The sequence below is a fragment of the Phoca vitulina genome, unplaced genomic scaffold (assembly GCF_004348235.1).
Source record: "Phoca vitulina isolate PV1807 unplaced genomic scaffold, GSC_HSeal_1.0 scaffold101, whole genome shotgun sequence".
Lineage (NCBI taxonomy): Eukaryota > Metazoa > Chordata > Mammalia > Carnivora > Phocidae > Phoca > Phoca vitulina.
The window spans coordinates 1,146,617-1,172,636 of record NW_022589804.1 but is presented as its reverse complement, the minus strand read 5'-3'; the positions used below and the strand labels follow the sequence as shown (position 1 = coordinate 1,172,636).

The following is a 26,020-nucleotide window of genomic DNA, read 5'->3' as shown; positions in this document are numbered from 1 at the left end:
ATTCATGCGCACTTGACACCCCCTTCTGAACCCTCTCAGTTTCCATTACAGAAGATGTAAAAGCTAAATGCACGCTTTTTTCCTACTCTCTTGCAGCTAGGGGTATCTACAGCAGACAGTTTTTGTCAATGAGACAGAAAGGCAGTTATGGGATCCTGAGAAGACAATTGTTTTCCCTAATGAAAGGATGCAACACATGGAGCCACTGAGCAACCATGAGTAAAAAGGTCCAGAGGGGACGCCTGGGTGGCTCAGTTGGTTAAGCATCTGCCTTCTGCTCAGGTCATGATCCCAGGGTCCTGGTATCGAGCCCCATGTCAGACTCCCTGCTCAGCTTCTCTCTCTCTCTTGGCCTTTCCCCCTGGCTTGTACACTCTCTCTCTCCCTCACGCTCTCTTTCTCTCAAATAAATAAATAAAATCTTAAAAAACAAAAGACCCAGAGAACAGCGGAGATGTTGGCTCTGGAACCACTGAGCATTGGAAGACCACGAGGAGCTATCTGTCTACGTGTTTCTTGTAACATGATGGAAGTGAAACCTATACAAATCATAAAAGTCTCTGAAAATCAGGCTTTCCCTTACCTGCAGCTGAACACATTTCTAAAGATTTACCTACCATTTATTGAGTGCTTTCTGTGTGCTAATACTAAGGATTTAACACATACCGCTTCATTTACTCTCACAACAGGGATCATTATCTACCATTTTACAGTTGAGGAAACAGACTGGTGTACCTTGTTCAAATTCACACTTCTAGATTTGAATCCACGTGTGGGTCCAGAGCCAGAACTATACACTAGTTTGCTATATTTGCATCTACTGTCTCTATGTCCACTGCTCCAAGAGTGTGTCCTCACTTTTGGAAACACAGTCACTATAACCTTGAGAGGTATTACTTTCATTCTAACGTATGCAATTCATGTCATCTTTAAAATGGAGCCCTAGCTGTCTGCCATGAGATGCTTTTTCAAACAGGGCCCAGACCCAGTCTGGGTTTATAGTAGCTTGCCTCTCCATGTAACAGATGGAAGAAAGCAGAACCAGGCTGGGCCTAGCATAGCAGCTGCTTCTCTCCAAAGACCTACAGTCAGAGATCTAAGTTAACTATTTAAGCTCCCTGTAAATCCCAATAGATGGGCTCATTGGCATATTACAGAATTCAAGCCTGAGAAGCCCAACTAATGAAGGTAATTTAGAATAAAATGTGAAAGTATTAGGAGCATCCAAGTTCACTTCTTTCCCCATTATTTAAGTCCTAGAGATAGATAATGTGATACACACTGGACTTTATAAACTAAAAGGGAAGATAAATCCATATATAACCAGTTATATCTTACAACGTGATAAATACCATATGAACATTCTGAACATCTTGATGTTGGATCACAGAAAAGAATTACTTAGTGTGAGAGCCCATGGGAGACCTAGAGGAAAATAATTTTAGTTTGGATCTAAATTATTTTGTAGGATTATAGCTAAAAGAGGGTGGCTGGTAGGGGATGTGTGTGATGCAAGGGCACTATAGCTTTTTCTGGCCTTTCTTCTCCATATTAAAGGTAGGTTCCAGCAAAAAAGAAGTCACTATATAATCGGACTATAGCCTGTCTCAGCCATAATAGACCAGCATTTGCCAGAACTAAGTACAGGAAACTCAACAAGTGCCAAAGGTCCCTCCTCACTATCTTTGATATTCTAATACCCAAACGTACTGACTGCAAAATCCAATCATCAAGGACTACATGGCTCTGTAGGGAAAACAAGTTAAAATATTGCCAAAAATCCCGAGAATTTCTGTTTCCTATTGGCACTATCAGTAAATTTTGTTATTTATATTGCCCCTTATTTACTAAAGTAGAGAGGAAATAGTTGAAAATAGTAACCTAATGTAACTAGAGGTATGTTAGAATTGTAGCAAAACATGAGATCAATGGATGGGATTGATGACCTGATTCGTGAGGAGAAACTGAGGACCACGGGAGTGCAGGGGATACTTGTAATAGAGATCACAGTAGGGTTCATGTTATGAAAGGTAGTAGAACCACTAGGGGATAGTAGTATGCACACCTGAACACAAGCAAGAAATACCCCCCACATTCCTACCTTCCCAAATTTATTTGCTCAATAAATATACCAAAGATTATCTTGTCTTCTATGCATCTAGCACCCTTCTTGGTACTTCCAGACACTGGAGGCACAGTGATGACAAGGGAGACAAGGCTCCCACTCCTAAGGAGCTCACCTTGCTTCAATTAGGACAAAAGGTGTGTTCTACAATTTGGCAAGGAACTAGACCATGTCAAAATGGAGATGCTCTGGGGGCGCCTGGGTGGCTCAGTTGGTTAAGCGACTGCCTTCGGCTCAGGTCATGATCCTGGAGTCCCGGGATCGAGTCCCACATTGGGCTCCCGGCTCGGCAGGAAGCCTGCTTCTCCCTTTCCCACTCCCCCTGCTTGTGTTCCCTCTCTCGCTGTCTCTCTCTCTGTCAAATAAATAAATAAAATCTTTAAAAAAAAAAAAATGGAGATGCTCTGGAAAGGTCAGGCTGTGTAATCAATGTGTCTATAGACCTATACTGCGTTTTACGATGCTCTCTCTGTTATTAGGATCATCCTGGTTGCATTCCTGACACAGAGACTTTCAAGGGTGGAAGAAGACTGACAATTGTTAACGTAGTTAAAAATAACAGCAAACACACACTTACGAAGTGCTTACTGCATGGCATATACTTTACATGTATTTTCTCATGGTAGATGAACCATGAGAGACTATGGACTCCGAGAAACAAACTGAGGGTTTCAGAGGGGAGGGGTGTGCGGTGATGGGTTAGCCTGGTGATGGGTATTAAGGAGGGCAATATTGCATGGAGCACTGGGTGTTATATGAAAACAATGAATCATGGAACACTACATCAAAAACTAATGATGTACTGTATGGTGACTAACATAATAAAAAAATACTTTACATGTGTTTACTCATTTAGTCTTACAACCCTGTATGAAGGCTGTGTTTCATTATGTCCATTCATCAGAGGAGGAAAGCAAGGCATAGAGAGGTTAAGGGATGTGCCTACGGTTCCACAGCCGGTAGGTGATGCTGCCAATATTCAATCCCAGAGCTGCCTGACTCTGTACTCTGACACCTTCAGTAAAGTATCTACTGTGTACCTGGCCTTTACGCATATATTGTTTCTTTCACTCTTTACAATCCTCTGAGGCAGGTGATATGATCTCAGTTTGGCAGATGAAGAAACTCAGGCTCAGAGAGAAGAATGGCAGCACCACGGTTCAGACTCAGGAGAAGCTGGCTACAAAGTCAGTGCTTTTCCCCATCGCTCCACACTGTCTAAGGAGCCTGTCTGAAGGGAGTGTTTGGGGTGCTTCGGCACAGGCTCACAATTCCACCCCTCTCACAGCCTGTTTGTATTACCTATCAGGATGCCTTGGAAGGTTTTATTTGAAGAGAGAGTTTGGTAAAAGAGAAGTCTGGAAAATAAATCTTCTTAGACAAAATAAAGGCTGATCTTGCAGAAGTTTCAGGAAGAAAATATTCTAGAGAGGAGTCAGGAAAGCAGATGGAAAATATTCTGGCAGTTTAGAGAGATGAAAGGCCTTCTGTGGATAGACCATGACATTGCCACGATTTATTGAAGAAATAGAAGACATAGTTATTTGCCCGAAGATTTACAATTTAGTTAAATACCTTGCTCAGTGTACACAGAAAGAGATGAGAGGCATACAGGAATTAGAAAAAAAATTAAAAGAGGCAAGGATACAAGTTAATAACACAAATAAATTAAGCTATGTGATTAAGTACCTTATGAGTGCTTTTCAGTCCTCAGAAGACACAGTATCTTTACCATCACTATTATTCAGGATTTGAAGAATTAGGGCTGATAGAAAGGTGGGACTTACCATGCAGGCTAAATTATGGCATAAGAGAATTGTTCAAGAAATAATATTTAGCTATTTATCTTCCATTTGAAAGATGTTTATCTTTCATTTATTTATCAGGCTTTATGAAAATTGTAAAATCTCTGTAGAGTAAGCAGATGATATCCTGACTAGCTCTTCTGATAGGTACTTCTTAAATGGAGGGAGTCCTTATTCCCAGGAACAATCTATGTAGCCTTTTTAATACCTCCAAATTTGTTCCCAAGCCACCGATAAGATGATCTCACTGCCCCCATGTTGGGAAGTTATTAGCTGTACTAATTTCACATCCGCCCCTCACAGAGGCCACAGTCTTCTCTTCCCCCGAGAAGCAGAGAAGGAGAAAGTGGTTACTAGCCAGCTTACCACTAGCATAAGTCTGAGCAGCTATTTGAGATGATAGGTTACACTTCAAGTTCTTAAAATTTGTCATATAGGTCTCTGGGATAGCATGGAATATGGCAATCTATGCTACCAGTATTCTCTAGATGTTTATTAAAGATACAGATCTCAATTGGCTAAAAAAAAAAATGATCTCATTGCCTTCTGAAATGCCTTAGGAGGTATTTACCACATAAGGAAGTCCCTCGTGGTGGGGGAATCATTGGCTGATGGCTCCAGATTCTTTTCAGATGGGACTTGACCCTTAAGTACTACCTGAGATACTAAACTTGAAGGGAGGGGTGGGACTGTGGGGAACAGAGAAAACAGGAAACTGGCTAGTTGTTGTGGAAGATTATATGCAAGGTCACTTTTGCCCCGTTCGGATACTTAGACATTTCCCAAAGAGTTCAGGTTGCCCATTAGGAACTAAAACATGGAGTCTACATTCGCATGTCTCTATGGGATGGGCAGTCAAAGGGCTCTTCCGGGCTTGGAAAAGTTTAGGCACACAGCGCAGCCAGATACATAAGGCTCGTGGCACTCTGTGCTCAGCATAATCTTCTGTGTTAACAATAACCTTCTCTACTCTGTTCTGGTGAATTAGAATTTGGTCCACGATGTATTTCTGTCCCCTCAGGACCTGGAGGTCCTTGCCTTGGCTTAATGACTTAACTGTGCTCTCCCTGCCCTTTTGGACCTCATTTCCTTTCTGCTGAAACTGCTTTTTTTTTTTTTAATCCCAACTTCTCTGTCTCTGGCTTTGGCATAAGTAACTGGGGCCACAACCAATTAACCCCACAAAAACCATTCAATGAGAATACCCAAGACCCCTTTCCCCACACCCTGCCTCCCAGAGTTTAATTCACTCACATATTTCCCATTTAAAAGGCCCATGAAGCAAACGCCATTGCTTCAGCTATAGGGGCCAGTGCCCCACAACACCCCCCCACAACTTTTACCTTAGGGTTTCCCCAGAGGAGCCCCTCCTCTTCCACAGGTTGACCAGGCTGCTGGATCTGCTGGCTGCTGAGGATGACTTGCCATCCCCCACATGCATGCGCACCACGGTAGATGTGGTGAAGGCGCTGCGCACATTTCTCTCTGGTTTGGCCAGGATGATGTACACCTTCGGCACAAACATGCAGCCCAGTGCCACTGTGGCACTGAGACTGACTGAGAAACACATGGTGATGATTTTGTAGTTGCTGCCAAAGTAGATTGGCACAAAGGCCAGCCATATAATGCAGGTGGTGTACATTGTGAAGGCGATATACTTGGCCTCGTTGAAGTTAGCTGGAACATTTCTGGTCTTGAAAGCATAGAAGGTACAGCTCAAAATCAGCAAACCATTGTATCCAAGAGGAGTGACAACACCTAGGTTGGTGGTATTACAGATCAGGTAGACCTCTCGAATGCTTGGGTAGTCGTGCATTATATCAGGAGGCTCCATTATAAAGAGGGCAACGATGATGCCCAACTGAATGCATATAAGAATGAAAGCAATCACCAGCTGGGCACAGGCACTCATGAACCTGGGCTTTTTGGTACAGATCTTCTTCTTGCTGCCGGCCAGGATCCTTGCAATACGATTGGTCTTGGTCACAAGGGCTGAGTAGCTCATGGCTGGGGAAAGACCAATACCAATTCTCTGAAGGTAGCAATAAATCTGTTTGGGCTTTGCAATGAGGCAGAAGGTACATAAGTAACCCAGGCAGATGCCAGCAAGGATGATATAGCAGAGTTCCCTGCTGGAGGACTTGACTACTGGTGTATCACGGTAAATGATGAAGACTGCAGTGACAAACAGGGTGGCCAGCAGGCCGAGGCAGGCAAACACCACAGCTGCAATGGGCTCAGGGTCACCCCAGCGGAGATACTGTACTGGGATCAAGTCACAACCTGCAGAGACACAGACACATATCAAAAAAAAAGGGAAGGAACATTTACTTGGGTCCACCTGAGTAAACTGCCTAAGATACAAGCAGCTGCTTATGACCCTTTCACTTTGACTCCAATCTACCTTTCTAATCTCGGTATCCTATGCTACTCAGTTCTTCATATATTCATTCATAAATATATATTTTTATAATATCACATACCCTGTGATAGGAGCTGTTCTAGGTTCTGAAAACAAAATGGTGAAGACCTTGCTCCCTGCTCTCCTAAGAAATAACTGGGGAGGGAGTGCTTCTAAATAATTACTTACAGCTGTGATAAGGGCCACTAAGAAGGACAGCATGATTCCTAATGTAGTCTGTGGGAGCAATCAAAGCCTCCTTCAACAGGATTGAGCAAATGGAAGTGTTGTTTTGATGAGTTTGGGCATCCAGTAGGTTCGGCACATGGAGATTAATTGTAAGGAAAGAGCTAGGGGGAACTGGAGGCATGAAAGGAGGCCACCATACAGGTGGGATGAATGGCCTAGATAAGGCTGGGAGGTAGGCAGGAAGGGATCTTGCAGGGCAGAGAGGCCTAGACCAATAGGAAATCATTGGAGGGATCTATATACAGGAGAGGAAAGACATGGTCAGATCTATTCTAAACACTCTTTTGGTTGCTGTGTGCATCTGGGATGAGATAAAGGTGTAGACAGATTTGAATATTATTTGAAGCAATATAAAGAGTTTAAGTGGGTGTGGGGCTCCTTGAGAGGTCAAGACATCAAGGATGACCAACATTGGATCCATCTATGCTGTCCTTGAATCCACTGTATACAAAGGTTAGGATTTTCAGAGAATTGTATGGTTCCAATGTTACAGAAGAGAAGATACTTTATAAAAAAAGGGGGGCAGCAAAGGCAAAGTGACCCCAAAGGCAAACAATTGGTCTGTGTGGGAAGTACCAACACTCCAAAAATTATTCTTGACTCATGGCTTGCAGGTTTTTATATCACTTCATTACACATCAGAAAAAAATGACAAAACTTGGCATCATTTGGTTTATGTACCTTCTTTTCACATTTCTTTACGATAGTGATTCTCAAACTTGGCTGCACACTGGAATCACCCAGAGACATTTAAAAAAATACTGTGGCCTGGGTCTCACTGTCAAGAGTTTCTGATTTAACTGGTCTGGACATTAGGATTTTTAACAGACACTCCAAGTGATTCTAAACATGCAGCCAAAGTTGAGAACCACTACTCTAGAAGGGTCATTTGTGTGTGTGTGTGTGTAAAGTAGCATTTGTTACATTTAACAGAAACATAGAAATAAAGAAACTGTATTGAGTGAGCAGGAAAGGAGTTAAACAATCTGGAGCAATGGATATTTAAGTAACAAGGCAGAGATAACTAATTGCCTGCAAATATCCATTCTCCCCTTTATTCTCAGCAACAGATCTCTAATTTCATTTGGGGCTGGTAAAGGGTGCAGCTACACTACATTTTCCAGCAACCTTTGCAGTCAGAGGTGCTATGTGACTAGGTTTTAGCCAGAAAGATGTAAGCAGGGAACTCCTTATAGAAAAATGACTCATATTGGAGAATATGCTTTTTGCCCTTCTTAGCTTTCTCCTTCTCCTGCCTGGAATATAAAGATGGTGGCTAGAGCTCCAGCAGTTATCTTGGAATATAAGGTAACTTTAAGGACAGAAAATGTGTTCTGAGTTTTGGAAGAGAATCCCTGTTAACCATGGAATCACTGACTAGCTCTAGACTACGGACCTCATATTTGCCTTGTTTAAGCTACTTCCACCCCCCCCTCCCCGATATATGTAGCCAAACCAAATCCTAACTGATACAGGTATAAGATTTTCCTATTAAATTCCCATATTCCACAATAAAGGTGTTGGAGTAAAAGGCTTTGAATATACCAAAGTTCCTTGGAGGTAAGGGAGACAACAATAAGTAATGATAGCAAAGAAGCATGTGGTTCTTTCAAAATATGTCTAAGGGCAGCTTTTGTAAAAAGGAAAGGAAATATTCTCTGTCCCTTATTTCTGCCTGCCAGTCTCTTTCTTCAAGATCTCAGACTTCAAATAGTACCATTAGTTTATTGTTAAAGTCATTATGGGTTTAATGGGATTTGTGAGTTAGCCTAGGATCTTCAGCACACTTTACAGAATTGTTTCTATGGGAAAATGCAGTCTTATTTTAAAAATCTTTGTGTTTAGAGGCCCCTGGGTAGCCAAGTTGGTTAAGCATCTGACTCTTGATTTTGGCTCAGGTCATGATCTCAAGGTCATGAGATCGAGCTCTGCATCGGGCTCCAAGCTAGGCATGGAGCCTGCTTAAGATTTTCTCTCTCCACCCCCCCCAAAACAAAACAAAACAAAACAAAACAAAAATAAACAAAATCCCTGTGTATTTAATATTGAAACAAGGTGCTTTTAACTTAAAAAAATGTGGATCACCCAGATTAAATATGAGACTGTTATTTTACATAATGTTATTAATTATAAATAAACACATATCTCATTGCTAATGAAGATAGCTGTATCCTTATTTTTAGGCAACTGTGTTCACATATGAGGCTTATATGTTGGAATTCAGTCTCTGAAATTTTAGCATACCATGGGGTTTAGCTTCGTATTTATAGATTTGCTCCTTGTAGAGACTATTTTACAATAGGAAAGTAGGGATTAATCAATCATTCCTATCTCTATTCTTCCATAACTTTTATTTAGAACAGTGATGTGACAATGAAATTTATTATCTACTGTAGTGAATTCTAATGGGGCTTGTTTCCCCTTGTAAGTCATGAGCTGCTAATACCCACAGTAACTTACTGACATAGGAAACAGGTTATGTGGTGTGTGAAGTGGGAATCCTTTCATTAGCTAAAAAGAATCGGCTGAAAAAAATGTATAAATGTTTACTTTAAAGGCTTTCGTTTTACTCCTTTTTCTCGGCTGTTCTGCTAAATCTTAATTGCTTTTATCCAGATGTAATTAGCACCCTAATCCTAAATGTTTTGCATATGACCGCACTCACCATTATTTTTACATCAAATATATTCTTGAACTCTTCCTATGTAACCCATTAACATCATGTGTGAAACTAAAGAAAACGCCATTAGATATATTTGTTGGAAGAAATGTGCACAAGGCATGCTTCTAATGTGATGTGATTATTGTCACAAATTTGCCAGAATTTATACATTCAAATGTATGTTTTTTCATTTAATGTGAACCACTCAAAAGGCTTTATGTTTAGTTTAATGATGCTGACATTGCACAAAATACTTTTGTAACTATTCTCTTGGCATAGCAAATTGGATTCTGATTAGAGTGTTATAATCACTGAATCTTATAATTGATTAAGTTCTTAGAGTTTCCAAGAATGGATGTTCATCACAATCACTTGTGGCATCTACAAAAATACAATCCAAGGGTCTAACTCAGGAGATTTTGAATCAGTGCATTTTGAATCAGGACAAAGGAATCTTATTTTGAATAAGTAAGCTTAATGACTATACAACTGATCCTTGGTTGGCAACCCAATGTTAGACTATCAGACTGACTTCTTATCCAGTGTGTGAATGTCTTCTTTGATAATTCCAAGGTGTGATCACCCACACTGTAGCTAAGACTTTGAACTATATTGTCTCAAGGCCAAGATTAGTGGTGGGGGAAGATAGATCAGAGAGGCAGGAGGTCAGGATGGCAAGTGGAGACTGGAGGTGAATAAATTGGTGAGAAGGCTATCGCAAGAGGATAGTCCTGGGATGATGGGGCAAAACTAAGTCATTGTACTGAAGAAAACATTGATCTGGGAAAGACATTTTAGACCGGGAATTGAAAGAAATTATGAGGTAGACAGAAGCATCAGGAGAGGGGCTTCTAACCAAGTTGATAGCAATGCTAATAAAATAACTAAGATGAGGGCTGTAGGAAGAAAAGGGTCACATTTTATAGGGATGATATCTAGTTCCAATTTGGACATGTTGTGTTTGAAATGTCTATGAGTTACTGAGTAGGTGGAAGCAGAGGTTTAGAAGAGATATCAGGGTGGCAGTTATAGCTTTAGGAATCAGGTGGAAATAAGAGACATACAAATAAATACAATTAATGAGGAAATTCACAGATAGAGAGCAGAGCTGAGAAATCTGGCTTAACACCAATATTAAGGAATGGCAGAGGAAGAGTGTATGTCAGGGAAGACATAAGGTAGACCAGTTAGAAGGAAAGAAGTGTATCAGAAGCCAAAGAGAAGTGGTCAAGTGGATGGCCCACCATATCCTTCTCCAGCAATATCACTACAACTTTTCTTTTCTTTTTTTTTTTTTTTTTTTAAATCCTTGCCCAGAGGGCTGGAAAAAAGTTGTGAGTTCAGGTTTGCAGATATCTCTTCTGGTGGTATACCTTTCTCTGATTTCTTTCCCCCCTTACTGCTATTAGATCTATTTCTTTTGAACAAGGTGGTTTCCTTCCATTGCTGTATTCCAATCACGGAACATATTCTTCCAAATCTTGGAATAATGTTAATTTTATTATGATATAAATTTAAATTCTCATTGACTACTACCTCTGCTGTGTGCCTTGGTTTACAAACATCTGAATGTCCTGTTATTTTTCCCAAATCCTTCTTTATTTCCTTCTGTGAATTACTGGGCATTTTCTCCCTTAATGTTTGTTTTTTAATTCCTGTTTCCTTCTTAGTGTAATGGTAAGTTACTGGAAGTACTCTTAGTGTACTGGTCAATTACTCATACTGGAAGGGTATATAGAAGTTAAATAAGAATAGAGTATATATATATTTTATAGATTTAGAATAAATTTAATCAATCGAGCATATGTTATGTTTTAGATTAAAGAATCTTGATAATGTCAATGAAGTTCCCTCCTAGCAAGCATATTAGAGTTTCACAGAAGGTACACAATTGCAGCTCTTTCTAGAATTGCAGATGATCAGTAGACTAGAAAACCAAGACCTATTTTCTGATAACATCTATTTAAATAGCTACCCATTTCTCATTTTCCTCCTCTTTCATGCTTGATCCTTATTCTATTGTTCTCTAGTATAATCTATGCTTTCATAGCTTGAAGTGATAAATATTGAAAATAAAAGAGTTTTTTTTTTTTTTAAGGGAAAGTGAACTGCCAAAACTATATTATCCACACTCATCCTGTGATTCCACCAATGTGTTTTCCATACACCAGAATGGATGGTCCACTGATTTCCTGGACACCTAAAAACAATATGACTGCTCAGTAATAACTGGTACTCATGCTTATCGTTTGGGTATTAGTCTTACAGGATTAATATTCCTGTGGTTAATAGTTCCTAGACTATTGTATTTTCAAGTCCTGTTCCAGATGTCTTTTTAGGCAGAAGGAATGAGGAGTCAAAGACCCTAGGATGGATACCTGATATTCTATAAGTCAGCTAGGCAGGAACTCCTTAACAAGTTCCATATATATATATTTTTTTAAAGATTTTATTTATTTATTTGACAGAGAGAGAGACAGGAGAGAGGGAACACAAGCAGGGGGAGGGGAGAGGGAGAAGCAGGCTTCCCGCTGAGCATGGAGCCCAATGCGGGGCTCTATCTCAGGACCCTGGGATCATGACCTGAGCCGAAGGCAGCCGCTTAACCGACTGAGCCACCCAGGCGCCCCAACAAGTTCCATATTTTTGGAGGAAGGGAAGGTTGCTGTGAATCTCTGAGAATCAGATGTATGTGTTCCCAGCTGCTGATCAGGCCATTTCAGGTGTACAAAACTGATATGGGGCCATTGTGGGACTATACTTTGATACCTGAGCAATAGATCTGCCCAGAGTACAAGATGTTGACTGGTGACAAACATGCTTGCTTTCAGTCTGTTCCATCCATAGATCATTTGTCTGTCTTTACTCCTGTCTTTACTTGTCTAGATTTTGATTTCTAGGATGTTGAGCTATCAGAGGAATGCAGACTCAGAATTCTTTCTGAATTGTCCATATCCCTGAAAATAATCTCTTCACATAGCCTGAGCTAAAGTTTCTTTTTTCTTTATCACCTCCATGGTTTAGAAGAATTGGAAGTGGTGTGTGTGTGTGTGTGTGTGTGTGTGTGTGTGTGTGTGTGTGATATTTAGGTACCATATTTTTCTTTGTAGCATTTACTATAACATCACCTATTTTGTGTGTATGAGAGAGAGAGAGATTGAGGGTGAGTATATTGAGGGTCTATCCTCCTTCCTTGACTATAACACTCTGATGTTAGGGAATTTGTCTCTTTTGCTCACAAATGGATCCCTGGTACTGAGCACAGTGCCTTACTCATATTAACATAGCAATTAACAAATTAGTATATATACCATACAGTCAAAGTTTATAATTTTCATCCTGGGGTATGGATCAAGTCATTCTCTGCAAACCTTTTTCGTTGCCTTTAAGAAGTTCCAAGTTACAGAATTCTTAGTTACCATTATAGATAGAAGTCTGAATTCAGTACATTACACCTGAATTTTAGAGTAAAGATTCTAGTAACCAGAGAGAGCAAAACTAAGTAAGTACCTCAAAAGCTTACTTCTGCCTAGAGGTGACCTGTTTCACATTAGAAATATTCCTGGTACTAACTTGGCAATGATGGCAAAAATGTTTTATGATTGACTGATTAATCTCACTCTGAGTAATTCATGGATCTGGGAAGCATGGGTAGAGGAAAGAGAAAGGCAGTAGATAGCAGTCATTCTTTAACAAGTGCCACCTAACTAGAAAGTTCAGATTTACTCTTCTCAAAAAGGCTGTTAATTGCAACATGTTTTACTTTAGGCCAGGAAAAAAAAAGTCCTCATTGACGAAAGCTTATTCTAGAGTTAATTGATTTTTACTATTACGTTATCATAAAACAAAACATACCATGATTACTCCCTGATTTAGTCTGTATCCAAAATGTTGGATAAGTTTTATCTGAAACTGCCTCAATAGGAAGCTACCTCATTCCTGCTTATTGAAGCATTACAAAAAGGAGGAAACTAACATTTATTGAGTGCCTACTACATGTCAGGTATTATCCTAGGTATTTTAGTAATCTTCATAATCAACAAGTAAGGTAAGTATCATTAATTCTGTTTTACAGAGGAACAGTATAAAGTTTGATATGCTAACTTATTGGGGCTGAGATTAAAATCCTGTGGGATTTTTGATTGATTGATTGACTGACTGATGCTGTATCAGGAGAGGCAAACGGATCAAGTGCCTCTTTGAAAGGGGTCTTGAGTCTACTTAGTAGGAAAGAGAATCATGAATGATTAACAGTGTCTGCCCATGGGCTAGGAGGGGCCAGTGGTAGCATACATATTTGATATTTGTTATCCTAACAGAAGGCTATGCTCCCTTCCTGAGAAAATCTCACTGGTTCACACTCATCAGCAATGTCCTCATCCTGGCACATATGTCCTGAGTTGCTGGACCAGAGACACTGATTGTTGCTTTAGTGTTCCTAAAGTTTTTTAGTGTAGACATTTTCTTGAATGGTCACTGGATCCTCACAGGTGACAAGAACAAGGATTGATTGTGGGACATTTCTAAGATTGCCACACAGGGGACTCACAGCCATCCACTTATCATTGGACCCAGCCTATATCAAGCCCTTCATGGTTTATTAAATATTTGTGTTTTAGATTCCCTTAATAAAATCCCTTCAGAGAGCTGACAACTCAGGGCTGTAGCTCTTATTTAGTTTTCATTTTTTGTTCTTTTTTTATTGGTTACATTTTATAGGGGAGTTTGAAATTGTATGCAAAGATTTATTTCATAATTAAAGCATAAAGGATGGTTTAATGGGACTGCAGGGTGCTAAGGGGAAGGATTATCACAGATGCACATTTGTAGGGAACAGCTTTGAAAAATATGGCTTCTGGTCATACTGCAGATGAAGAAGGGAGGAAAAACACAGCATAGGAATTTCAGTAGTAAAATGTGCTGACTGGAATACTTTTGAGCCATTTTTACCTTTCCCCTCTCCCTTTTTGCTAGCCAACTCCCCCTTCCTCTTTCGTTTGCCAGATCCTCTGAGCATGGCTGTGGCTTTTCTGATCTCCTGAGCCCAAAGGACAGGTCCCTCCCAGGTGGTCAGCCTCTGGGCCTGGGCCTATCACCGCGCTCACACCACACTGTTTTGCACACAATAGCACAACCTTCATGCTCACAGTGAGTGTGCAGTGTCTGTCTTACCCGGTGGACTGTGAACAATTTGAGAGCAGGGGGCCATGCCTTTGCTTTTGTACTGTGCTTGACACACAACAGAGAGCAAAACAGTTGAATGAATGCCTGGTTACATTAAAGAAGAGGAGGGACTACTGAAGAATCAGGAGACAGGCACTTCATTTTCAGCTTGCACACAACTATTTCCTGTGAATATGAGGCTTTTACTCTATTTGTGTCTCAATTTTCCTGCACATGAAACAGAAATAATGCAGAATTCCATTCCTTTCTCTTCCCTATAATGAGACCTTTGATCTTGAGAAACCTTGGAGAAGAATTCACATAAGAGAAATTAAAGACTGATTACCTGAAAAGCATGAGTGAAGCAATTTCTCAGGACTGAGTCTATAAAACGCTTAAAACTTTTTTTGTGTTTTACTAGAATAAAACACTACAGTCATCCCTTTAAAACCAATAGACTCTCAATAAAGTTTTACATAGCTTTTTTCAGCTCTAATGAGTGTTTTACAATCAATTTATATCTCTTTCTATTAAAATTATGGCTTGCCAGACCCCTTCCTCTGGTTTTAGTCAGACTCTTACAATATTTTTTCAAATAGTCTACATACTAAAAGGCATTTTCCTCCTATGTGGCTGGTCTTCCATTGAAATGTTCAGAGGCTTTCTGATTTTATGACTCAGAGCTTTTGCAGGCCCCACAGTATTCCTTCTGTGTTCCCACAGACCCTGTCACATGGTCTTGATTATTTTTTTTGACCTTGGAGACTTAAGAAGAGTGTTCCAAGGCCTGGGTTTACATTACCTTAACTAAGGCTGATTGCAAAATCTCATGTATATTCTGCCATAGATTTTACCTCTCGTTTCTCTTCCCAAGCCGACTAATTCCTGAATTTTAAGTGTCATAATATTTAAGTATTTCTTAATTGAGCCACTGGTATATATGTTATTAACTAAAATGCTCATGTTTACTATAAGAAGAAAATATAGGAACAGACCCCACCCATATATAAATGCATAAGGACCAAGATTAATGTCTCGTCTTACCATTAAAGAGAATAAAAATGTTCACCTAGCTCAACTAGAGCGCGTCACTCACTTCTCAGTTGAGCGCACATTAGCAAGCACCCATTCCATTCAAGGCACTTGGCCCACACCACGATGATACAAAGACAATCATTTATTCCTTTAAAATGGTGGCTTGGTCAAACACTCAGGGTCTTTGATTCTACTCTTCTAGGCACTTATATCTTCTTCAATACCCCACATTCTACTAGGTAGACACCATTACTTCATGCATTTTTAATGAAGAGAACTGAGGTAAGATTGGACGTGGAGAGCATCTGGAGGGAACCACAGTAGGAGAAGAACAGATGTGGAAAACAGAAGAAATGTAAAGAAAAGGGTGAAAGGCAGAAGTCAGATGTGCAGAGGCCTATCTCTACAGCCTTGTGATAGAATGTCATAAGAGCATTATAATATTTCTGGCAATTACTGCTGAGAGTTCAAATGGGAAGTCATTTGAGGAAGCTTTAGGAAGGAAGATAATACCTTCCTGCCTACATCTCAAGGATTAGACCGAGGACCATATAAAATAACATGCGACTTGAAGAGTGGTGTGATGATTATGAAGTGAGAAAAGGAGGAAAAAGAGAAGTGTATGCATAAAATGGTAGTGACTCAACATCTGCTAAATTGCCTGTGTGTTTTATTAGATTGTCCTATGTTCTTCTGGGGAAAAACCAGGCCTATTTCATCTTTCTTGCCTTTTATATATACACAGCCCCAAGTAAATGGTATTATATTGTCTTAAATTGTTTGTAAGTACAAGGCAGCACATATGCTCTCAGAATTTTTCACTTAATGTGATTTTTAAGAGGTGGCAAGTAGGAGACATTTATCTGTTTCATATTACTCATATAATATACCACTGTTTATGAAGCATTTTCCAAGTGGGTTAGATAATGTAGTGGTAGGCACTGTGTTATAATGTTTTATGTTATTGGGGGGAAATGTGATAATTTATTTTGGGTAAGCTGTATTTATCAAGAACTGAACTCAATGAAACCACATTATTTTCTTCAGTCTGGTTATATCAGAGTGGTTTTTGACCACGAGGACATTGTTTTTAGCCAGACCACAAATTTATCACTGTGAAGAATACAGTGCACATTTTTCATTGCATGGTTTCTGGCAAGATGAAAATTGGCTTATGTTCTCTTTGAGACTTGTTTTGAGAAGTTCCATTGAGAGAGGGCCTTTTAGCAATTTCATTTTTCCTGGCACAAATGGTGTTATGTTTATAAATATATCATCTTTTTGACTTCTCTGGTGGGATAAACAAATTTATCAGTTAATGAAAATTGAGAAATTGGAAGAGTAAGAAGGCATTTTATAATTTTTCGATGCCTGAGCCCTGGAATTTCACTTAAAAAAACCATGTTCTTTACAGCATTAACTAAAACAGCTTCATCAAGCTCACTATTTGAAAAAGACCACTGCACACAATTTTTCATTGCATTTTAGAGATCCTTCAGAAGGAATCCAGCGATTCATGCTCATTTCCATATTGCCTACAGCATCGTATCAAGGAAAAAGCTAAGAGTTTTACAGTAAGGCTTGAACCTTATTTCTGTTACTTACTGTGTGACCACAAGCACAGATATTTTACATTTGCAACCTCAGTTTTCTGTAAAATGGAGACAATGATTCCAATCTTTCTGGAGGATAAAGAGGATTATTTAGCACCTGTTACAATGGGTGACAGGCACTCTCTACATGGAAATTTGTTTCCTTCTATTCTGTAATTTATTTCTTCAGCAAATATTTATTATCTTCTTTGTTCTAGGAACTTGATATTCCAAGGTGAACAAAACAGGCAAGAAAAAAAAAACCTACTTTAGCTTAGGTATATTGACAATATGCATAAAATCAGTAAAAATAAATTAATACATAAACAACATAATAGAATGAAAGTTATATATGAAATGGAGAAAATAGGAGGTAGAAGAGGGTAAGGAGGGACAACTGATAGTATTAAACAAGTTGCCCAGGGTAGACATTTGAGCAAGGACTTGGAGGAAGGAAGGATAATAGTATATGTGTCTGGGGTGGAGCATTCCAGCAGAGAACAGCTAGGGCAATGACCCTAGGACAAGAGCCTTCTAGGTGTTTTAACAGAACTAAAGAAGGACAAATGTGTTAGAGGGAGGGGAAGATGAAGTAAAGGGAAAGTACTCTAGAGATATAACAAAGGACCAGATTATATAGAACATAAATTTGTAAGGACTTTGTTTTTTTTTTTTGTTTTTTTTTTTTTAAAGATTTTATTTATTTATCTGAGAGAGAGAATGGGAGACAGAGAGCATGAGAGGGGAAGGGTCAGAGGGAGAAGCAGACCCCCTGCTGAGCAGGGAGCCCGATGTGGGACTCGATCCCAGGACTCCAGAATCATGACCTGAGCCGAAGGCAGTTGCTTAACCAACTGAGCCACCCAGGCGCCCCAATTTGTAAGGACTTTGAATGAGATAGGAAACCATCGTAGTTTCTTAGACAATGGAGTAACATGATCTGGCTTACTTTCCAAAAAGTTATCTCTGCCTGGGGTGTTAAGAAGTAGCTGTAGGTAGGGGCAAGAGTAGAATCAGGGAGACTATTTAGGAGCTTATTTCAGTAGTAAAGGTAATTAATGATGATTACTAGGACCAGGGATCTTACAGTGGAGGTAGTGAGAAGTGGTAGAATTCTGTTTGAAGAGTCAGTGGGATTTTCTGATTGACTGATTAAAGGATATGAGAGGAATCAAAAGATGATTCTAAAGTTATTGGCTTGAGCTACTGAAAAAATGGATTTGCCATCTGGTGAAATATAGCAGCCTTGGGGATCAGGAAGGCAAAGACCTGGCTTGCATCTTTGGAAATGTAGAATTTGAGATATCTATTAGATATTCAAATAAATACGTCAGGTAGGCAGTTGAATATTCAAGTCTGGAGATTAGATGAGATGTCTGGGCTATATATTTAAATTCAGAAACTTCTTCAATGTATAACTGAGAACAATAACATGAGACTGGGTAAGGTCACTAATGAAGCAAATGTAGATAGAAAAGACTTAGCCCTGAGATACTACAAAACTTTATCCTTAGCTTTATTTCAAACACAAAGCTGGATATAAATGTAAAAATACTGAGGGCAATAGATGCTAGATCCCTTTGGGGAAGACTAAAAAATCTTTTTCCTCTTGTGATTGAGAAAAATAGCAGAAATGGATAATGATGCCTTCAATGAAACCAGAAAACCCTTGATTACAGAGAGTGGTTTAAAAAAGCGGGGGAGGCGGTGCCTGGGTGACTCAGTCGGTTGAGCACCTGACTCTTGATCTCTCATGTCTTGGTCTCGGTCATGAGTTCAAGCCTAAAATGCCTTTTAGTATTGTTATGGCTCATGACTACTTTTCTGGGGTTTCCAGATCACTGTTAACCTGCATAATCCATTCATTTAGAATCAGAAGGCCTAAGAAGATAATCTGAGTGACCTTAAAAGAAATGTTCGTAATAGTTCAACAATGTTCACAATAGTTCAACAATACCTATTCTGTGCCATGCACTGGACTAGACAGTCATTGATTTAAAGGATCTTACTGTCAAATGTGGAAGACACTCAACAGAGAGAGGTTGGAACTTTTTCCAGATTTTCTCATTCATCCATCTTCAATCAATCAATCTCTATATTCATTTCTTATTACTATATATTTTTTAAACTTTATTAACACTAGACTGATAATATAATTGAACTGTTAACAGGTACTAACTCCTTGTACACTATTTCATCTCTTCAATAGTTCTTTGAACTAGTTACTACTATTACCTTCATTTTATGTAAGAAGTTGAAGTTCAGAGAAGGAAATTTATTTATGTAAAGTCACACAGTGAATCACTGGCAGAGTATAGATTTGAACATAGATATGTTTGACTCCAAAGCCTCTTGATTTAAAACACTATGCTATTGGAAGATAATAAAGATGAATTGTTGCAGACATGTCATGCACACAGCCAAAATTCTCATCTGCATTTTTTAAACTACATTTGTCATAAATTCACCTTCCTCAGATTGTATTGGTGTTTATGTAGCAAACTTAAGGAAAATCTAGAAAGTGCTTAGTGACCTGGGAATTCCATTGTTAAACAAAGTAGTCTCTTACACCTGGTCACCATTATGAAGTTTGGTCTTTAGAAAAGGATAGCCCCCAGGCATCTAGGTGGCTCAGTTGGTTAAGGTCTGGCTTTGACTCATGAGTGTGCTCTCTCTCAAATAAATAAATAAAATCTTTAAAAAAAAGAAAGAAGAGGGCAGTTCCCATAATATCAGCTTTGTTAGAAAGGTGAATGTGAAATAGTGCTTCACTTGCCCCTGAATAGCTTTGTGATATTGGAAAAAATATTTTCAGAAACATACATTCCAAGATATGACATGTAACATTCCTTAGCGTCTTTTCTTTCTGTTTGAAAATTCCTCTCCCTTTTACCTGGTTAACTTCTCATTTCACATTCATTGATTCCATTTCCTTCCAGAAGGTACCACCAAACTGCCAAGACCTGGTTAATTTTCTCTTCTCAATGCTCCTTTAGTAATCACTATTTACTCTCATCCTAACACTTTCCTTCCTCCTTTTTTTTTTTTTTTTTTAAGATTTTATTGGTTTATTTGACAGAAAGAGAGATAGTGAGAGCAGGAATACAAAGGGAGCAGGAGAGAGAGAAGCAGGCTTCCTGCTGAGCAGGGAGCCCGATGCAGGTTTCGATCCCAGGACCCTGGGATCATGACCTGAGCCAAAGGCAGACGCTTAATGACTGAGACACCCAGGTGCCCCTTTCCTTCCTCCTTGGTTTCTTTCCTTTGTTTATTTGTTCATTCTCTTATTTCCTCTTCTCTCTTATATTCTTTCAGTGGACAGACATTAAATCAATTTCTCCTATATGCTGGGCATACTTAATATATTACATTAAAATGGCTTTTTTATTAGTACATTTGTCTGCGCAGGCCCTGGGATACTTGAGGGTAGGATCTGTGTCTCCATGATCACTGTGTGTCCCATGCCCAGTGTTATGTTTGCACCTACTTCGAACTATTTGCTCACGATTACTATCATGTGTCACCGGTGAACCCGGCATTATAGTTCCTTTATAGCATATATCATAGGTTATCTCTTAATGCAATTACTTTTTTTTTTTTAATTTTTATTTTTTGACAGTGAGAGAGACAGTGAGAGAGGGAACACAAGCAGGGGGAGTGGGAGACAGAGAAGCAGGTCAACCCTCTTCTGTTAAGGACATTTGATTCTATATAAATGGAAATTCAGGCACCTTCCATTTACATCTCTATCGATAGTACTTTGCACAGTTGACAACACTGTAGAAACTTGATAAAAGAACTTTTGTTGAATGAATGATAGAATAACCAGCTGGTGTAACATATGTTCCTATTCAAATTACTACCTAACCTAGAAGCCAAGAAATTAGAGGTCACCATTTATGAAAACCTGTTCTGTGTTTAATATTAACAGGAACTATTTATTATAATCATAATGATAAAAATAAACCAATTTCTCAACTAAACTCATAACAGATCTCTCCTAGAGAATCAGAAGCAAATAATATTTAATACATGGCAAGGATTTTTTTACCCCTTTCCTCATCCAAATTAAATTGTAATAAACAGGCAGCATATTTTAAGCACATTTGAAATGAAAATATCACAGCAACTTTGAGATAATTAATATGTGACCAGCTTGAAAGCTGAATTTTTTTCTTTTCTATAATTTCTGGATAATATGGGACTCCAAAATATGCTGGTGGAGAAAGGAAGGTCGTGTAGCATAAAACAGTAAAATCACAGTACTTAGGCTTGATTTTCCACTAGTTTTGTCAATTAGTTCAATCACTAGTTTGAACAATTTACAGAATCTTCCTGGTCTTAATTAATTCAATTATAAAATAGCAATATCTACCTTGTAGGATTCAAAAGGATAATGCTTAAGATAGTTATAATTATTGATAGTGAAAATCAATCTTCCCTATATTTTTTAAAATGTACTTATTTATTAAAAGGCAAAAAAAAGTCCCAAGAAAAGGGGACAAACTGAGGAACACAAATGAAGTAATTATTTTAAGAAGAGAGTAGCTGAAATGCCAGAGTTATAAAACTTGAGTGGTTAGTCCCCTTGGAGCTCATCCTCCAATCCCTCCCAAGTTCCCACCAACTCCCTTTTGTTTGACTCTCTTCTCCTTTTCTCCCTTAATGATGATACAAAGGTTCCCACCTCCAAAGCAATTAGGTAACTCAGGGAACTAAAGAAACTTCCAAAAGAATGTTCCTATTGACATTAAAATGTTGATATGCCCTGCCTTCCCTCTATTTTACAGCTCTGCATTGGAAATAAATAAGATACACTTCCTTATAAGTGAAAAGCAGGAAATCGTTATAACTTCCTGTCATAAAGCTTCTCATTGAGTTACTTTCTGGAAAGTCATTTTGTTTTTGCTTTTTCCTTTCAGTTAGTTTGTTTGAAGGTTGCCAGACTGGCAAATCCACGTGAAAGGGTTTCCCGTGGCTTTGGCTTTAGACAGAGGAGCCAAAGATCTGTTACTTTTAACCAATCCCAAATTCTTTGAGAGAAACAAATTAAAGATTCTTTCTAGGACAGTTTTTGCATTTATCTGGTGGGGAATGGTGTGCAATGAAAAAGTTGTCTTGGCAGAAGCTTTTAAGGAATTCCCTGAATACTGAACCCCAATTGTTGCTTTCCACTAGTTTTCCCTCCTTCCTTGATCAAACCAGACTAGACTGCAGTTGCACTCTTCTCTCAGGGAAACAATTACCTTCTTTTGTTTTTAATTCCTAATCAGATCTCTCTGTTGCTCTTTTTTCCCCACCACATCATCATAGTCCAAACCAGATTCACATTGTGATTTGCAAAATTTCATTACTGTGGTTTTTCTCTTATCCTCCTTTTAAAATCCCCATTTTAATCTTCATTTTTAAATTGTATCTTTCAGTATTCAATATATGAATAGCTCAAATAGTATGAAGTAATTTAAGTTCTAAAGATTGTAAACATGCAGGGAATTGGAGAACAAACATAAAAAATCCAGACTTAACAAATGGCGATATTTTGTCATAATTGTTTCAAATTACACACACACAGCTTTTGGAAAAAATTGAAACCTCTTTTGTAACTCCCATCTGACTCCCTCCCTTCTCTCTCTCCAGATGAAACCACTGTTCTGAAATCCCGTTTTTAAACAATATTCACTCTTTACATTGTGACTATTTGAATGATATTTATAGAGCAGTCCACCATGATTGCGTTAACTTCCTTATTCAGTTTTTGGACATTACTGGAGATGGTAATTGCCTTGTTCCAAACTATTTTTTCCACTAGAATGTAAACATCATAAAGGCAGAGAATTTTATGTTTTAGTCATGGAAATATTTTCAGCCCTTAGAACATTGCCTGGGGCAGAGGAAGTGCTAGGTATATATTTGTCGAACAAATGACTAAATGATTCAATAATGATTTTTAATTTCCCTTAGAATAAACTTCAAACTATTTACCATGGCTTACAAAGGCCTCCAAGAGTTGGCCTCTGCCTAGCTTGTCTGTCTCATTCCCTCTACCCCAAAATCTCTGTTCCTCCTCAGTTCTTGTATTCTATGCTCCAAACACTCTTCTCTCTCATTTTAGTTTGGCCAACTTCCACCTTTCCTTTAATTCTTGCATGTCCAGTGTTCATGGAAGAAGCAAACTTAAAACTCATCTAAGTTGCTTCCATTGATAGAGGATCCTATGCCCTTGGGTGCTCTAACACTCAACATCTCACTATTCTCCATCAATATTTAGGATGATCATCTCTTTGAGGGCAGGGATCCCATTTATCCTATTCCCTGCTAACATAGACATCTGAAGAGTGTTAGACAAAGAATAACGACTTGCTGTCTCAATGAAAATAAGTTGGATTAGGGACATTGTCTGTGTTCTGTCCTCCCTCATCCTCCATTTTTAAATCTCCTTTTTTTTCTTCTTCCTCCTGGTTTCCATGTCAGATTCTCTTTCTCTCTTTTCTTAATTCCTGGTTCCTGCCAATTTATGATAGCTATTAAGAATATGGCTAGCTTTAATTTATTTTAATAGCCTTATTGATGGAAATATATTCTCCTAACATAATCCAATATTATATGCATATATGTTTACACACACATATGTATATATGTGTATGAAAAAGTCACCCACAATCCTAGCACTCACAAACATCTTTTCCTACCAGTGAGTCATCTTCATTTCAGCCATCTATCATATGAATACATACAAATATACAGATATATGGATAAATATATAGGTAGACATTAATGTCAGTGCCACCTCAAGTTGTTTTTCTAAACAATTATTCACCTGATAGTAGGCCCAGATCTCTTGACCATGCTACCATTCTTACAGAATTGTGTTGGGATTAAATAAATTAACACTTGTAAGATGCTTCAAACAGTTCCTGACATGTAGAAAGCATAATGTATGTGGTAGTTGTTATCTATTATCACAGTGAGGGCACTGACCCAGAGGAGGTGACCTGAGCTGTCATGTTATAGGGCTGCAGTAGGGTAACTATAAGCCAAGCGGGTGGAAGGAAGACTAAAAAAACATATTCCCTGAAGCTAGCCCCAGGCATCTCTGTGGTGGCTTTGGAAGAGCTGAAGCCATCAGAACAATCTTCTGGCTAGAGAGCAGCCCCAAGTGATCTGTTAGTTTGAATCAGAGTCAGTGAGATAGGGTGGCAAACAGCTATAGGCTCCTTGGAAAAATGCCGTAGATCTCAATTAAAGGTTAAACTTCACATAATATCAATGCGGAGACCTTTCTAAGTTTGGCATTTATTGCCCCCAGTTCTCCTCCCCTACTCCCACATACATGCCCACTCACATGTTTGCATGTAGCCAGAGGAAAAGCATTTCATTCTTCTGCTTAAAAACCTCCACTGGCCCTACACTGTCTACAGGATAAAGTCCAAACTCTTTAGTTAAAGGCTGTCTTCACAGGATGGCCCTAATACATACTTTCATCTTCATTTCTTACACTCCCCATAATTTTCCTGCTGGTTGACATACAGAGAATGAGTGACTGCTCTGTGCCAGGCATCATGTCAGATGCTGGGAATGCAAATATGATTGAGATAGAGTTACATCCTTGAGAAACTAATGAATCAGTAGGAGAGGAAGATAAAGCCATTAAAATCCAGTTTGAAAACTGATGTAAAGAGGGAAGCAGAATTTGCTTTAGAAATACAGAATAAGGGGCTTCTCAGTCTGAGTACCTCAACAAAGATTTCATAGAGAAGGTCACATTTGAATGGAGTAAGAAAGGATGAGTCAGAGTTACTCAAGTAAAGAGGAGTAAGTGCCTTCCAAGCAGAGAAGATAACACAGGTATGGACATGGAGGAATAAAATGGCATTGTGCGTAGATAATGCATTATAAACACCCCTTGCTGCTAGAAGGTAAAATGAGAGTTGTCAAGTGGTAGTGACTGAAACTAGAAAGATTATAGGAGGGCGGGGATGAGAGGGAATTTTGTATGCCATGTTAAAGAACTTGGACTATATCCAGTAGAGATACAAAAACCCTGGCAAGTGTTGAGCATTGAAGCAAAAGGGACAAAACTGTATTTTGGATACATATCCAGCAGCAAGATGAAAAGTAGACTTAGAGGTATGTGACATACATTTGGGAATAGGGAAATACACTGGGAAATTACCACAATGTTCAAATGTGAGATGATGAGAACCTAGTCAAGGGAAGAGTTGTACAAATAGAGGGGAGTGGAAGGAATAAGAATATTTAGCAATTCAAATAGCCAGGCTTGACAAGTGACTGGATATGGGTGGCCAGGCATAGAGAAGCGTCTAAGATGGCTCACTTCATTTTGGTTGGAGCACTGAGGAGAAAGGTGGTGTCATTCAAAGCCTTGATGTTGCACACTCTTTCTAATATGAACTTCACTTTTTTAAAAGTGAGCTGAAGATTATGCCTCAAGGTTAAACTTTCTCGAATTCTCCATGTTAAAGATGCCCTCCTTCATTCTTCCATAATACTTTGTTCATTCCTTATCTACCCGCAGCCCTTAGTACACTGTGTCATTACCGTTTATGTGCTTCTACCCCACTAGATTATAAGTTTCTTGAAAACTGTGACTATATTTTGTACTGGTTGCTATTACATTTTCTGGCTCAAACTAAGGAGCTTGTTAAACTAATTAATTCGTACTTCATTTGGTAAATTAATTAATCCATACTTGAAAATCACAAAGACAACTGATCTTGTCGAAAACCAAACTATTGATCTTTATCAAATAATGCATTTATTTCTTCAGTCTTCAAGGCAGAAAGTTTGGTACCCTTACATAATATCTACTGCAGCCAAATGCCCTATTGATTCTACTTCAAAAGTGTATCTCAAATCTTCCAATGCACTATTTAGTCCAGGACACCAAGAACTCCTGCCTGCAGTAGCAACCTGCAGTAACTACCCAACCTGTGTCCCTTCTCCCACCTTCCAACCCTCTCCAAATTA

At 38.9% G+C, this 26,020-nt stretch overlaps 1 protein-coding gene across 1 annotated transcript in view; it reads right to left on the bottom strand.

Annotated features, from left to right (window-relative positions):
- Positions 1-26,020, bottom strand: part of GRM5 (glutamate metabotropic receptor 5) — a 552,707-nt gene that overhangs the window by 51,269 nt on the left and 475,418 nt on the right. Inside the window, exon 8 of the mRNA XM_032397660.1 lies at positions 5,274-6,213. Within this exon, the coding sequence (XP_032253551.1) occupies positions 5,274-6,213 (940 nt within the window). The remainder of the gene's footprint in view (positions 1-5,273; positions 6,214-26,020) is intronic.